This window comes from Anoplopoma fimbria, chromosome 4, assembly GCF_027596085.1.
Source record: "Anoplopoma fimbria isolate UVic2021 breed Golden Eagle Sablefish chromosome 4, Afim_UVic_2022, whole genome shotgun sequence".
NCBI classification, from domain to species: Eukaryota; Metazoa; Chordata; class Actinopteri; order Perciformes; family Anoplopomatidae; genus Anoplopoma; species Anoplopoma fimbria.
In genome coordinates, this window is record NC_072452.1 from 8,571,535 (window position 1) to 8,588,564 (window position 17,030).

Consider the following 17,030-nt stretch of genomic DNA (forward strand, 5'->3'; position numbering starts at 1 on the left):
AACTGTGACGCATTTTCTGTACAAACAGATTTGAATAGCATGGTTACTTTTCAACCCTTTTTTTTCTACATTTTAGTTCCTAAACACCGATGACCCGAGTAAGAGGATACTGAAGCTGCGATCGGTGATCTCCAGGTTCCACAGGTTCACCCTGAGGTCGTCGGTGGAGATATATGTCTGAAGGTCGGAGTTGACGGAGATGGAGTTGATGTGGTAGGTGTGAGCATTGCTGAATACACGCCTGGCTGTAGCCTCAACCATCAAGTCCATAGGCTGCAATACCGGCACCTATTGGTGAAGACGGTTCAGTTAGAGAGAGGGAAATTACACGTAAAGAAACACAGAAAAATATGCAAGGAATTAATCTTGAAAGCTTCGATGGGTTTTGTAACACTGATTTAGTATCTTTTGTACATTGAGGCTGGTTCCTCGAGGCCTTATTATATATTTTTCTGTAGCTGTGCAAATGTGCATGCACATGGTGGGCATTGTGTGTGTGTGAATATGCTAAATATCTATATATATGTGTGTGTGTGTGTGTGTGTGTGTGTGTGTGTGTGTGTGTGTGTGTGTGTGTGTGTGTGTGTGTGTGTGTGCGTGTGCGCGCGAACCACAACCAGATGACTCCAGGGATTCCATGACATTTACTCCACAAATCTTAATGAAACAGAGACAGTGACTGAGGGGCTCAGAGGCTGTTTGATGAGCTGGTTCAATTAGACTGTGAATATCTGTTTGCTACACCGCTACTCAGAGATCACGCCTGCCTCACTCTCTTTCTCCCTGCCTCCCTCTTCATCTGTCTCACGTAAGTGCTGCAGAAGTCACTGCTGCTCTCCTGTTTGCGTATAAGAGAAAGCAAGAAAACAGAAAGCGAAGGAGGTGGAAAAAGAGATGGCCCGAGGGCATCGCTAGGCCCTGCTGTGGAATGATAACTGAACTCTGCAGAATTAAGACGAGCTTACACTCACACACACATTCACAGTGCAGCTCGGGCTTCAAAGCCACCCAGCCCCAGTCTGCATGCAGCCCCCCGTTGGCCAGATAAAACCCAGACAAAGAGAGAAGGGAGGGGAGCGAGAGAGGAGAACAAATCGACTGCTTCTTCCCCTTTTCTCTCGTCCGTTGCTGGCACTGACAGAAAGACATGGCAGCCCAGCAGGCTGCTGTATCTCCATGGGTGTCACTTCATTTCCATGTCTTTCACCGGCCGTCCAGAGAGACACGGACCCTATTAACCCATAACCCCCTACACTGACAGTTACACTTTTCAGCTGGCTCCTGCACCATGCACGAAATGACCTCATAGATTCTCCTCCTCATAAAATGTTAAGCAGAATATTTTAATTTGAGATATTTCTGCTTTGAAAAGTAACAAATACTTCCTAGAAATCTAATTACAACACATCATTTCAAAGCACATTCATTTGTGTTTTAAGGAGATACTGAATCTTAGACTTTACTTGATACAAACAAAGACTTTTTATTGTTTGATATTTTGGCTACATTTTGGAATTATATTTTTTGAAAGCTCTCCCCTCGCCTCCTCCCCTTCTCCCCCCCATGCGCAGATTTCACAGCCTCTAAACAGGATTGCCACAGTCCCGGCCTGTTCTCCAGGTTGCTATGATCCCCTGGCCAGCCAGACAAAGAGGGACAGACACGCTGAACACAGCACTAATCTACTATGGCAGACACACACAAATATACACACACACACACACACACACACACACACACACACACACACACACACACACACACACACACACACACACACACACACACACACACACACACACACACACACACACACACACACACACACACACACTGTCCTACGTGCCTGCCTGCTTTGTGTGAAAATTAAAGAGGTAGTGGAGTGATAAGACTGAGAGAGAAAGAGAGGAGGGGGGAGAGAGAAGATGATCCCTTCATGGTCTCCACCTCAGTGAACATATCGATCACTCATTCTCACTTTCTTCTGCCTGTGTAAGTTCAGAATTGTCCAACGATTGTGTGTTTGCCGGGGTGAGCGTCATTTATCAGTATTGAAAGTGAGCATATAATACAGGGAAAACTGTGTCAAATTTGACAGATATGGCGCTGTCATAGAGAATGCGTTGCTAAGAAGTTTATGTAGGATTAAAGGCTATCATAGCAAAATGACTGAATGCTAAATTTATATTTAATCAGCTTATCTGAGCTGTACGTATTTGGACCTCAGACTTCAGAGATTTAATGCACAAACAAGGTGTTCCTTCAAGAGGCCATCGGATTGTAGCTTTGCTTCTTTTACTTTTTTTTCTTCAAGATTAGCCTGGAATTTTCTGAGATATTCTCTTTCTTCACATCATGACCTGATATTTGACTTTACACACCAGCTAGAGAAGACCTGGAGCCATTTCCCTGACTCCATGTGACATTTTGGGTGGTGTTGATGTGGTAGTTTTGTGTGACCCCTTTACCCGTAGCGAGGTGATGGTCGACGGGTCTCTGATCCGTCCATCGTCATCCTTCAGGTTGTAGCCCTCCGGACGCTTGTCTCTCTCGCTGATTTTCCACAGCTTCACCGTCTTGTCTGGAATGGATACATCACACAAACACACACACACACACACACACACACACACACACACACACACACACACACACACACACACACACACACACACACACAGAGACACACAAAAATAAAAATACAGTTAGATCACGGCTCACTACAGTGAATCTCAGATACAAGATGGATGCAGGGGGTTGGGCGACCAATCTGGCATGTAGCTGGGCTGGAGCCAGCGGGAATGATGAATGGCGGCTCCTGTGTACATTGATGTGACATGATGTCACTGATATCAATCTACATGTTGACTACATTTCCAGGCTATATACGCTCCCCCCGAAAAAAAAGCCATCTGGGCTCTTTTCATTTCTGCACCACCCAAACACCAGTTACATCTCATCTTCTCGGTCTGTCGAGAGAGGGGGATGGCGGCAGCAGTCAGGTTGTTACCTTTTTTTTTTCTCTTTTAATTTCCGCTGTGAATATTGGTGTCAGAGCATCGAGGCCATCTCCACAGGACGCTCCACCATCTGCTCCAGCCACCGCTAGCACTTCTGTAGCAGCCATGCATGAAGCTCACAATCTGCAAGACGTCTCTCTCTCTGATGTGTGTGTGTGTGTGTGTGTGTGTGTGTGTGTGTGTCTGTTTGAGCTGGCGTGCATGTATGGCACGTGGTGGCACAAGCTTTGATATGTGTGTGTGTTTGTCTTTGTGTGTGTGTGTGTTCCTGCTGTGGCAGTCATGCATGAAGTTCTCAATCTGAAACGCTTCTGCTGGTGGCACTTGCTCAGTGAAGCGAAACACCAATACATTCACACTGACAGTCAAAAAGACATTTTCATGTGATATTAATAAGATCTCTTACATCAGCTGTTTATCTGACCATTCTGTGAGGAGTGAATCATGCCTTTACTCAACACTGTTATTGAGTAACAACACTCTGCCCACATCTGAACACACTCTCATGGCAGATTAATGGTCTTGTTGACCATTTTGTCACTCGCGTTGCTCCCACAGCAGCAGGGCCAATTTAGCTGAATGACTGACCGTTGGTGGAGAGCAGGAAGTAGGCGGCGTTCTGCTGAGGAAGCCATTTGATCTTGTTGATCTTCTCCTCAATCTCCAAACTCTTCAGGTAGTCAAACTCTGGCTCGTGGCTCTGGAATGTGCTGTAAACATTGTACTCCCCTCGACGCTGGGGCTGGCTCTTACTCTGAAAAAAGAGAAACAAAGTAAGAGATTGACCTGTTTGCGGTTGACTAAACAAGATTATTTGTTATAAAGTCTTTAATTCCTTAACAAGATGTGCAACGATTGATAAAAAGAACACATTACTATGAACGTACATTCTAGTCTCCTTAAACTTCCCTTTAAGTAGCCTCAAAGTGAGATCAAATATTAAGCCATTTTAGCAGAGATTCAATCTATAATACTTTTGTTTATGCTCACATACGTGACAAACTGTTGACATTCTCATTAGACTCAATTTCACTTTGTGTTTGGTTATAATAAGCAAATATTAGCATGTTAAACTAGGATGATGAACATGGTAAACATTATATTTGCGAGTGTTTGAGCATGCTGAAGTTAGTGTTAGCTCAAAGCTCTGTTGTGTACCTAGTACAGCCCCATAGAGCCGCTAGCATAAACACACATATACTGTATATAGTTTTTTTTATTATCATTATTTGCTTGTTCTAGCACTCTATAACAGCTACAGTTTTTGGCACATTTACATTTAATCAACGGCCAGTTCCAAGATGCTATATCTTTATGGCTTCTCCTTTAAATGAAATGTTAAATTCTAGATGTACAATGCATCATCTGCACATATTTAATCTCTGTAATTCAGCATGAAGTATTGGGTATCATTGGAAACCTTGGCATCTTAACTGGAATCCAGAATACATTTAGGTGGTTTTAAACAATGCCACTCCATGTAACATGAGTTTATTATGATGGCCACACTGAAGCTTCTTAGCTCTAAAAGAGATTTTTATTGTTTTTGGTTTTTAGATATTTACTGCTGAATTTCCAGCTAGCTATTCTTTTTAAATGAACCCTTTTTAATAGCTAGTTATTTTGAAGCAAACAACTCAACTTAAATGTTTCAAGGCTGTCAAATCCTCTCAGCAGAAGGGCAGCATAATTAGTGTTGCATTGTTGGCATTTCCTACCTCCTGCTCCCTCTGGAAGACAACCACTCTGCCTCCTTTATCCCCGGTGGCCAACAGCTCCCCCGATGAGTTAAACTCAACCGTTGAGATAATGTCAGCTGTAACACAGGAAGCAGAGCGAAGAGGGGGAGAAAATGTCAGTGTGGAGGTACACATAGCTGTCAAGGTATCAGTCGGACAGAAAGAAAGACCTTTCAGTGAGATCTGGTAGAGTGACTTCTAGAAAAAGCATGTCAGGGGAAGGGAGGGGGGAATCACAGAGGACTCTCCGGCACAGACACCCTAGTTTGGTGTAATATGGGTTAGGAGACACCGCTGAATGAGTCAGTGCATGATATCTACTAATTCAGCCCCTTGTCTGACTGAAGTGACCCAATTTGTGTCATTTAATTGAACGCCAGCTTTTTAAAGGACGCAGCCGCCACACTAATAATGCCATTCACCTCTCTCCTCCCGGTTGCAAGACCCCGTGCTGCTCAGTGAATCACCTGCTCCTTCATTAAAAAACATAAAAACCTTTAAACCATGCACTTTTTGCAGCTGATATATGTCTATGCATGTGTGGCATGCTTTTTCAACTTTCAATCTATGCAGTGCAGTCAACAGGATAACAAAACTATAAAAGCAATATGTATAGCGATATAGATATATATATATATTTGCTCCATTTATACTCCATTGTCAACATTGTTTTATGTGTCTGCAGGCTCTAGTTTCTCCAAAAGTAAATAACACACCTACCCTTAAGGTAGCTTTTCCTCTTCTCCTCAAAGACATACATCTGACTGGATTTAGGAGAGGCTAATGGTGACTGTAATTATTATACAGCCCCGGGCATAATGACTGTCACACTCTCACACACACACACACACACACACACACACACACACACACACACACACACACACACACACACACACACACACACACACACACACACACACACACACACACACACACACACACACACCACAGTAGAGGCTAGTCCTCTGTTTAACAGCTACAATAATATTAGACAGACAGAGAGAGAGAGAAAGAGAAAGAAAGAGCCTGTTGTTTTGTACCCCCCACGCCCTCTGTGGACCTGCTACTGGCGGAGCGCTGAACAGGAGAGGGGAATGTTGCCATGGAGACCGTTTCCATCTCTAGCGGCAGTTGGAGTGTAGTATGTGTGTGCCTGTGCCAATAGCTCTCAGACTTAGTTGCTGATGCTAGCTGTAATTCAGCAGACAGAGCGAGTGCTGCAATAGAGTGAAAACCTGCTACTGCATCTGGGGGAGTGTGCTCTGTTCAATGCAGCACACAACTTCAGACAATAGAGTCCCTGTAGACGCGCTCATCTCTGCACATAGAGCTGCTGTGCATGGTGGGAATGACTAAGTGTCTTCGGATGTACGAGTGTGTGTGTGTGTGTGTGTGTGTGTGTCTTTCCCTTGTTTTATTTTATTGTTGACGAGAAAGACACCAGAGGGATTCTTATGTCTATGTGTTGATATTGGCTTGAGGTGTGTGTGTGTGTGTGTGTGTGTGTGTGTGTGTGTGTGTGTGTGTGTGTGTGTGTGTGTGTGTGTGTGTGTGTGTGTGTGTGTGTGTGTGTGTGTGTGTGTGTGTGTGTGTGTGTGTGGGTGGGTGGGGGACACTCATATTTTAGTCTAGAAACTAATTAATGTTTCACAGACAAGACACACTCTGACCTAATTACAGCCTGGGAGTACCCCACTGACACACCATATCGTTGTTGCACAGGCAGATGCTGTAGTTATCTCTCCTTCTGTATCTGCATGCACAGATATGTGAAGTGCCCCCCCCCCTCCCTTGCACACACTCACACACACGCATAATGGTCACTTCCAACACCATCAGGCCAGAGCCACTGCTCTGAATCGAATGGAATCAGCTTTGCAGTCAGGATTCTTGAATATTCTCCTCTCTTTCTCTCTCTCTTTTTGTCCTTCATACTGTTTTCTGTCTCCCCCTCTCTCCAGCACTCATCATTAACCCATTAAGTCACTGAGGAGAAACAGTAATAGATGGTTGCCTTTTAACGAGTTTACACACGGATACATCCTTCAATCATCTCACTGAATGAAGAATCGGTGGGAGCCAGTGAAGCAGAAACTCCGAGTAACGTGATGGAATGCTTCCCTAAAAATTAGTTTTTCCTCATGCAAATTTATTCAAAGCAGACAATGCAATCTATTAAACCTCAGTCACTGATGGAATTGTGTTAAAAATGCCAACGTACAGTGTTTTCCGACACTTTCGTTAAAGGAAACGAGCTGACTAGCAGGTGGGAGGGGTCTGTTGTGATTTCAGCTTGCACTGGATCAGAATTTTTTTTTTTACGTTAGCATTAGCAGGTTCAAAGTGAACTGGTAGTAGCAGCAGGTTGGTGATTCGGTTTATGATCGCATGTGTACTTACACACACACACTCTCTCACACACACAGCTTCATCAGCAGACCACAACCAGATGAGGCCCATAAATCCTGTGGCCAGCCAGCTCTGACACACACAGGTCAGCTTTTCTTGATGCATCAGAGGGATGCTCAAGATAACACACATCCATCACCAGTAATAACACAGACAAGCCTGCTGGTGTGTGTGTGTGTGTGTGTGTGTGTGTGTGTGTGTGTGTGTGTGTGTGTGTGTGTGTGTGTGTGTGTGTGTGTGTGTGTGTGTGTGTGTGTGTGTGTGTGTGTGTGTGTGTGTGTGTGTGTGTGTGTGTGTGTGTGTATACGACTGAAATAACACAGGCTCCTATCTGTTTCTGTTCACCGATCTGACCCTCAATAACTCCCCTTCAGCATGCAATATAGAATCGAGACTCAAGCCTGTTGGATGGAAACATAGATATGCATTGATTCTGGAATGAAAAGCGTGCACGAGGAGCCGGAACGCAGGGCGGGGAGCGAGGATATTGAATGTATTTATAGACGCCCGCGCATGCAACCATCTATCTATCACGCATAACAGAAAGGGCCACTGAAAGAAAAGAGGGGGGAAGTCTGGGGAGGTAAGTAGGTCAATAACAGATCGTAGAGCACAGTGTATCTCATCAGTACAGACTACAGCAAAGACCAAAATAGGAGCACCCGGGCTAACCTCTAGACAACATGTAATCCCGTCAGGGATGGGAAAAAAAGAAAAAACCCAGACAAACAAACTGAGGCTTGATCCTGTAGCATTGGAGGGTTGTGTAAGACAGTCAGACCCAAAATGGTGTGACTGCATGGAAAGCTAGTTGCGTAAGTGCTGTGCAATAATTCCAGGTAGAGGGAGGGACCTGAGCAACATGGTGTCGTGTAAATGCTTTGTTAGCGGTAGAGGTGGAGAGGAAAGGATTACAGCACTTGTGCTGAGCTGCCTGCGTCAAAGGATCAGGCCGGGGGATAATTCAGGTCCGTTCTCGCACTCTCTTTCACTCGCCGCGCTTGTTCCTCCAATGATAATCAACAAAAAAATCAATCTGCACTTTGTCTTTTTTCAGGAACATGAACACACATGTATCGCAAATCTGATTCACCATTTTACATTACATTACAGTCATTTAGCAGACGCTTTTATCCAAAGCGACTTTTCTGTGATAGATAGGCAACTGATAACGGCTTCTTTTACACCACAAACAATGGAGATCAATCCAAATTTTGAGTGAACCCTGTTACCTACTGGTTCGGTGCCCAGCCATATGATTAAGGGTTTATTAGGCTTTAATAGCTGCACACAAAGCAACAGAGAACAATGCAGCTCTCTTCATCTGAAGAGCATGACTCTTTGTAAGATCTGGAGTGAACAAGCTAATTAACCTGGTTTCTCCAAGATCAGCCCCTTGAGAATGAGACAGAATATGTGTGTGTGTGTGTGTGTGTGTGTGTAGTCTCTCTTTTGTGCGTGAAAGCATGTGTGTGCTTGCTTTCCTATATCCCCACACTCCAGGGAGTTGAGGGTGAAATGGGCGAGACGTGTTACTGCTTCACTTCTCACACTTCATTAACACATCAGCGTGGCACACATCTGACTACAGACACAACACAGGACAGGACGAAAGTGGTAAAAAAGCAGTGAACTCGGCGATCGATTCCTGCATGTGCCAACATGAATACCAAGTGAGATCGTTTCAAATGCTTGTTATTTGGTATTCTCTTAGAAATTGAAGATGTGGGAGGGGGATAGGGGGGAAGGTGGGGAAGCGGGGGTGCATAGAATTATAATCCAGCACCAAAACAAAAGCTGTCTCTTCCATCTCTATCTCTCTGTGTTGCTTTGGTGCAATCCCTTTCATCTTCCTGTTGTCAAAGCTGGAGTGAATCAAACATTAGATGGCTGCTTAACAGACATACACCTGAAATCCTGTATCTGCAGTGACCCTTTCGTCAAAGCGTCCAAGTGACGCTGCTTCCTCGACAGGACACAGGAATTATCTATCAAAACTTACAAATGTATCCCATTATAAAGTCCAGAAAGGTCAAACACTGCTTACCCTTCAGGCTAGCAGTGCGCCGAATGACTCGCATACAGTACATCTATCACAGCAATGCCTCAAATGACCAGGAAGCCAGTTGAGAAATAAGTTGTTTTTTTTGTAATCATCCTACAGTAGCAACACCACGGGTATTCTTTAATAAATTCTCATTAAATTTTCATGGAGCTGCAGACTTAATAAGAAGCTAATCAGGGGATGAAAGCAGCTGCTGAATAAGGAGTGTGACTCGCCCCAACTTCACAGCTTGCCATTAAGCACCCGCCACCCGCCACACCAACCCCCATACACACACATAGACATTATCTTTCTTGCGCTATGTGCTGAGGCGGGGTTCGGCGTTTTGAGTGTTTCGCAGTGAATAATGGATGGGACCTGGGGGTATGCTGGGCTAAATCTTTTTATGCCGGGGTCCTAAAGTGTGGCCCCAGGCCGTTTGCCTTGGCACAGGCAACCATAGGCTGTGCTCTGCTCGCTCTCATCAGCAGCTGCAATAAAGGCTGTGCGCTCTCTGTTACGGGACTGCATCAGTATTCAACGGGTCTAGAGGGGTCACATCACACAGAAGCTTGTACTTGCATCAGACAGACATATATAAGCAGTAAGGGAGAATGAGAGAAACGAGGGGGAAGGGGAGAGAAGGTGGAAGGGATTACATGTCCTACCAATAGATCTTTAGGCCATTGTTCCGGTAGCTAAATTGTAAAGGACCAGAAATCAATACCACAGCAGACATTAGGTTAGGTCCTGCCTCACAGCGAGGAAGCTATTTACATTTCTACACCCCAAGTGGTGTTGTGCTATTTGACAATTTCATCCATTAAAGGAACATCCAAGGTGCAGATTATGAAAATTAGCCAAGACTCATGTCGTAGCAGCGTAACAGTCCATTGACTCAACACACACTGATATACACAGCTGCAATGAGACACACACCATCCATTTTATCTCCATTAGCAACGTGTCATCTGCACGCTGCCGGGGAATGCAAATCAGACTGTAAAGCCATTTTCTTTCATCTAGACAACAGTGAAGAATCTGGAAGTGTTTGCATTAAGGTTGAGAATATATATATTTATTTTAAATGTCCAACTATGGATGAGCAGCACAGCTCTACTCACAGTATGTGCACCTACAGCCAAGTCAATGTAGCCACCCACAGACCCACTGAGGCGTGGGATTGGTACAAACCAAAGGTCAGCGGCGGTGACATCATTAAAATGTGACATCATTAAAGTGTCCTGCTGCTGTGGGCAAGCACGGCCTGAGGGAAATCCCTACCAGCCCGCCGCCACTGGGACCTGTACATGTATGTGAGACTGTGTGTGTGTGTGTGTGTGGTGTGTGGTGTGTGTGTGTGTGTGTGTGTGTGTGTGGTCTGAATGGACCGGGCCTGATGTTGCACGTGCACTTTGGTGAATTTATGTAGAACCAGACACTGGGGTGTATGATCTTTGGCTTCAGACTGACTACATACCACTTTAGGAGACAGAGAGCGAGTGTGTGAATGGGTACACACACACACACACACACACACACACACACACACACACACACACACACACACACACACACACACACTCATTCATGGTATATGAGGTGTGACGATTGGTCGTAAATTTAAGCAATAAAAAATAACAAAAGTAGACGTTCCTTGTTTGAAAAGCGCAGATGGGCCTCAGACCAGACAGTCCTTTTTTCTAGGAGACAAATTTTACAGCCTGGGTCACCCTCAGACACTTTCTCCTGCTCAAACGAATGAAAGAGTGAAAGAGAGCGACAGGGAAAGCTGGGAAAGAGGAAGACCCCCTCCTGTTTTTCATCTCAGCGCACACATCAAACAAAGATATCCATCACACCCACTCCCACCCCCCACTTCACTTCTTCTCGCTCTAAACCAGTGTCTGTGTGTTTAGCAGTGACAGGGAATCATCTGTAAGAGCAGGAGCGGAGCAAATGATGATGCTCCTCCATATTTAAATACAGAAGGAAAAAAAAAATGAGGAAAGCAGCAGGATGTGAGAATGAGACTCACTGACTTCTTAGCTTTGACTTTGTCTCTCTTCCGACCTGCAAGGGCATCAGTAGCCTGAGCTGATGGCAAAGGGTCCGGCTTTATCTTAAATAAGATGCTGGAAGTATCAAAAAGCTCAAACTGGTAGAATAAATATCTGCACACATAAATCTATGCAGAGAACACTTTATTTTTAGCTTTTAGTCTAAAGGACTTTCCTCAGAGCATAATTTATGGTAGGGTGCTGAAATTAAGGAATGAATGGCTTCCCCAGTCCAGCATACACTATTATTAAAACTGACTGCCCGGCAAATATAACTATGCTTCAAACTGAACAATAAAGACAACTAACTGTTCTCATTTCAAATTTGGCACAACACCTGAAAGTCAACTATTTACAGTTCAGAAAATAGAAATCAACACATACACTACATAACTGAAATATTGTATTAATCTGGCAAATAAGTATTGATGTGTAATTTGATATATTAAGAGGCAGTGTACTGTGTATCACATGACAGAATGTTTAGTCTGTGTAAAACAAGTCTCTCGAAGGTGGTAATGTAATCAATGACAGCGTCATATCGGTAAATCAATGTTTTAGATTGGTGGAACTGACATAAGGAAACTGTTTTGCATCAATTAGTTAACAGGTTTATCAAGGGGCTGATGTGTGATCAATGAGGAGGAAACACGCCTGCTTGGTGCTGCAGAAAACAGCTATTGTTCAAAGCTCCAGTTATGAGCATGTACAGTAAGAAGAAAAAAAGCACTGTGTGTATGTGTGTGTGAGAGAGAGAGAGAGAGAGAGAGAGGGGGGCGAGAGAGGAATATTTAACTGAACTGCCTCTTTAAATTAGGGCACCTTCTCTGTCTAATTATTTATAACAAGTGAACACAGAATGAGGGAAAAAAACCACCTTTCTTTCATCGAGAATGCATCATTTTCAACTGATCACATGCTATAAAGCCTCCAGACTGTACAGCAGGATTTATTCCACACAGATTAAGGCCCTGATTCCCCTCGGTCAGGATGGTCATCCTAAAATAGCAGGCGTGACAAGAAGCCACTTCATCATCTCCTGCTACTGACACCAGACGCTCCATGCTTATGACACCTGACAGGAATATTCCTTTAATTCCCCTTTTAGCAGATTATAGTGTAACTGAGGTGATTAAATGCGCGTTTACGCACTTCATGGGCCAATCAGCGTCACTATAACGGCTAATATATCAATTGTATCACCCAAACCATTTAAATAGGACTATTTGCTCAATAGTTATGTTTTTTTTTTTCTTATTCCTTGTTATTTCTGCTGTGATATGAGCGTCCCTCTAGCTGCAGCCTCGGGTTAGTTTATGTGCCGGTAAAACAGCTTAAAGGGAGTCTTCCTCTCGCCCAACATCATCTATTTAAATACCTTCGGTTGCATAGTTGTGGTCGCGAAGGAAGCTGCTGTTGATTTTCCGGGTGTCACTCTCCTCCTCCATTGATAAATCGGCTGGTTTGGGATCCTGAAAGCGGCAGACCTGCTCCCATCCTGCCCGGTACCGTCAGCAGGCGGGCCGTGGGGCCAGCGGGGGGCCTGTCATGGCTCCAGATCTCCGGTGTAATCAACACAGTCACGATCAAAATACCTGTGATGATGCTGATGCTGATGCTGATGTACGGGCAGGTCCTGTCCACAACCTCAGGGGCGCATCCAACCGCGCACCGTCCGCGACGCAGTGACAGTGCCGATCCCAGCAGTGGATTCAACTCTCTAATAATGAAAGCGCATTAGGGTCCACTGCTTCAGAGACATATGCATCCCCCCAGAAAATATTACAACTATGCCAATTTTCACCAGAGATGTGGTCAAAAAAAAGGAAATAAATGCCTTGAAGGTGGCTGAACAGCAGCAGCAGCAGCAGCAGCAGCAGCGCACTTGGTAAATCTCTTGTGGAGGATTTGAGTTTAGGCAGGCTAGATTTGCCCCCTCCCAGTGCCAGCGGGGCGGGCGGGATTATGCGTCAACAAGCTTGCTCCGATCACTTCGCTCTTTCCATGTCATCCCTCCAGAGTGGCGCACACTCGCCTCTCCGTATCCAGACACTGCAGGGTCTCCTCTCTCTCCTCCATTCATTCACCGGCGGTTGTGATCCCGGCTGCTCAGCTGACTCACTGTGCCCAGAGCAGAGCTGTACTGTAGTTACCCACTGTGCTGCTGCTGCTTCTGCTTCTGCTGCTGTGCTTCGGCGAAGGAGGGGGCCCCTCCCATGCTGCCTGGTGGCTGGCTCTTTAAAAAAAAAAAAAAAAAAAAAAAAAAAAAGCAGCAAACGTGATGCTCTCTCTGGACCCACCGACACAGAGGAAGAGTTCATATTCTGCTCGCTCACAGCTTGATGACCACCTACAAGGTTTGGAGCGTGTAGAGCCGACAGCTGCCTTCTGGCCTGTTAGCAGGTAGATCCTGCATCACCGTCCCTCCATCTTGCTGCAGAGGCATCCATATATCCTCGCAGCAGATTGAACACTGGGGCCTAGAACAGCCACTCACAGTGAGAGGACAACAGAGGCTTTCATAAGATGTGTTATAGGAAGCGCATGACATGGCACGTTTCTGCCCAAACGCTTGAGATGGGGTGTGAAGTTCAGATTCAGAGAAATCAGGGCAGAGAGGGACACAAAGGAGAGAGGCGACAAGGATGAGTTGTGTAAGGGAGAAGACTGCTGAGCCACAAAGAGGGCAGAAGAAAATGAGAAATCCCAGAAGCTGATTAATTAGATTAGTAGGGCCGCCTTTTGCGCCTCTTACTGGAAAGATCTCATTTCCATGCTGAGTTTTAATAACAGCACACACAACAAGCCCTCTTCTGGTGTGTGTGTGTGTGTGTGTGTGTGTGTGTGTGTGTGTGTGTGTGTGTGTGTGTGTGTGTGTGTGTGTGTGTGTGTGTGTGTGTGTGTGTGTTGCATCAGTGTGGCTGTGCTCGCAGTGCATCCCTGCCCTTATCTACTCACTTTACTCTAAATCTCTCAGGATCCACAAAGGGACAGGGTATCTCCCCTGCACGAGCCTCAACACACACACACACACACACACACACACACACACACACACACACACACACACACACACACATACACTACACAGCAGTGGCAATAAAGAGATTGTGGAGCCCCCTCTCCTAAATGCATTAGCTCTCTAATCCATGGGACCATTTGCACATCCAATCCTCTGCTCCTGTACTAATGGGTATCTGGCTGTGAGGGCGGCAGGCTGCTAGTCGACGAAAAACAGGGCCTTCCTACACATGCTATTTTACACCCCATCACCCTCCAACCTCCATCTGCATTGGAATACATTACAGGGCGTTATCCATGCAGCGGGATAATGAAGGTTGCTGGAGCGGTTGCGGGGGCCCGTGATTCACATGCTAGCATATTTACAGTCCCCTGCCCCCTTATTGAAATCTGCAGAGAAACTCTGCCATCCTTGACCCTCTCGGATCTGACTGAGTGGTCAGCGGTGCTTCCCATCTCTATCAATATTTAAACAGGCTTTACAAGGACAAAAGAAACACAGAGCGTTCGTCTTCCGCAAAAAAGACTAAGTTACAGCTGAGCAGGAAGACCGGATGAAATTGAAATGAAATCAGTGGAAACAATGGATTTAGTAGAATGAAGCCGCATGGATGAGAGGTTCAGGTTTGTCAGATTTTGTTGGGAGGGCGAGGGGGGAAATAAAAGGCGGAGAGACAGGCAGATGAAGGGCAGGGGTGGCAGCTAAAGGCACCGAGATATTTGACTGTATAATGAGGGAATAAGTGGCAAATGCTGCTCGGAGCCAGAGCCGGGGATCAATCACCGTCTCCCTCCCTGCCTCTGTCCCATTCCCTGTGCATATATGCCAATCTCCTCTCCCCTTAACCCCTTCCACTTCTCTCCCCCCTCTTTCCCGCCGAGTCCAAATGTGACCACTCCGGCTCATATACCTATGGAGAGCATCTCAGAGCAACAACCGTGACCGGAAACCATTCGCTCTCAAATCGATTCACGTGACCTTGCAAGGGAGTCAATACAGGCACAGTCTGAGATCCCTCACTCAAAGTGCCTCAAGTTTTTCCACTCCAATCCCTCATTTAATGCTTCCTTCCTCTTCCTCCAGCTTCTTGTTCTCCTCCGCTACCTCACTTCTCTTGCTCATCACACCCCATCTCCCACTCCGCTGGGTAGGAGACCAGTCACGGCGCGTCTACAGCCCAGCTGCTGTGTGTCAGGCTTGCAGGAAATGCTCAGGGGGGCCCCCAGAATTGGAGAGCGTGTCCTCAATTCTCCTCGATTGTATGGACAAAGTGGGTTAAATTAGGCTCCACCAGCCCAAACATAGGGACACGATCACATGGCAATGATATTTTAGTCATGCCCAATTGCTTCGCTTGATGTGTGGTAATTGCTTGACCTGGGGATGCCGTCGTAGGGCTACAGGCAGCAAAAACGCTGTCTGCATACAAAGCAGCATGCATGCACACACATGTACACATGGGTATTGATATTTGACCATATAGCACAGTTATACTCCACCTTCACTGCAGTTCCCTCATAGATAGAGATTGCAGTCATTGGGTATATCGACCCCTGGAAAATGTCCCGTTGAAATAGGTTCAAATATTGATTATTTTCCTCCAGTTAATCAGACAAATATGAGATAAAGACAAATCAATACAACATATATTTAAGAGCCATATAGTTAATCATATTTTGAGATGCATATGGTACAAATAATGGAACAGTTAAACGGTTAATAATCACATTTGTTCGCAAATCACTCAGATACCTTTGAACACGAGAGATGCCACTAAATTTGCCCAAAAGATGTGTTTTGTAATGTTTTGTAATGATTTGTGGAATAGTTTGATTTTCTTATTACTTTCTGTACAAAAATAGACCATAAACATATATAGTACATCTTCTGTAGTAAGTTTCACGGTGTCTCAGATAGGAGTTGGGGTGGGTGATATGTGGAAAATCCTGTTTGTATGTAATCTTATATTATTCGCATTAGTTTTGCAGGTATTTGGTCATTAACTTTAAACATTTCGACGTGACGATGTAAAAAGAAAAGGAAAAGTTAAAGGAACAGCAAAGCTATTACAATTCACCCTTAAGGTGACATGGATGTGTGTATCATATTTCATGGAAATCCATACAATAGTTGCCAGTGGTGCCAGAGGAAAAGCCAAGGGGTCACCAAAGTAAGTATCATCTGGGGACCAAAAATGTTTGTGCACAATCTCATACCAATCCATTCAATAGCTGTTGAGATATTTCAGCGTGGACCAAAGTGGTAGATTGACCAACCAACCAATATTGCCATCAATAGAGCTGCTAGCTTGGCTAATTAACCCATATTGTCATAAGTAAAGCATTCCCGGTTTACAATGTTGCCCACAATGGTTTAATACAGAGATTAAAATGAATAGCTGCCACAATGTTAATCTCTGACAGTGGATAAATCGATATTATCTCTTGACATATACAGTAGTAGTGCCTAACTCTATGTGAGAGGCACAAAAATATGAAATAGTGGAGCATTTTCACTGCAAAACAGTGGTTTCAGACACATATGTGACAGTCAGTCTTAAGATTCAACCTGAGGCTGTCTATAGTTCCCTTTATTTCCAGGTTTACTGTATTGTCACTGAATGTCTCAGTCTTGCATGACATATTTAACTATCTTCAGGACAGGTCAGGGTACTCATAAATGTCATAACAGGCATATGAATGGAACAATACTGTGCTGTGACACATGCTCTAT

The 17,030-nt window shown here is 44.9% G+C and overlaps 1 protein-coding gene across 2 annotated transcripts in view; it reads right to left on the reverse strand.

Annotated features, from left to right (window-relative positions):
* The window catches only part of ppp2r2ba (protein phosphatase 2, regulatory subunit B, beta a), a 37,419-nt gene that overhangs the window by 5,135 nt on the left and 15,254 nt on the right, over positions 1-17,030 (reverse strand). The window contains exons 1-5 of one of the 2 annotated variants that reach the window (XM_054597279.1): positions 12,654-12,723; positions 4,739-4,836; positions 3,609-3,774; positions 2,469-2,581; positions 111-288 (exon numbers count right to left, since the gene is read on the reverse strand). In XM_054597279.1, the coding sequence (XP_054453254.1) occupies positions 111-288; positions 2,469-2,581; positions 3,609-3,774; positions 4,739-4,836; positions 12,654-12,723 (625 nt within the window). Of the gene's footprint in view, positions 1-110; positions 289-2,468; positions 2,582-3,608; positions 3,775-4,738; positions 4,837-12,653; positions 12,724-17,030 lie in introns of those variants that run through there. The other variant, XM_054597278.1, reaches the window with a different exon arrangement.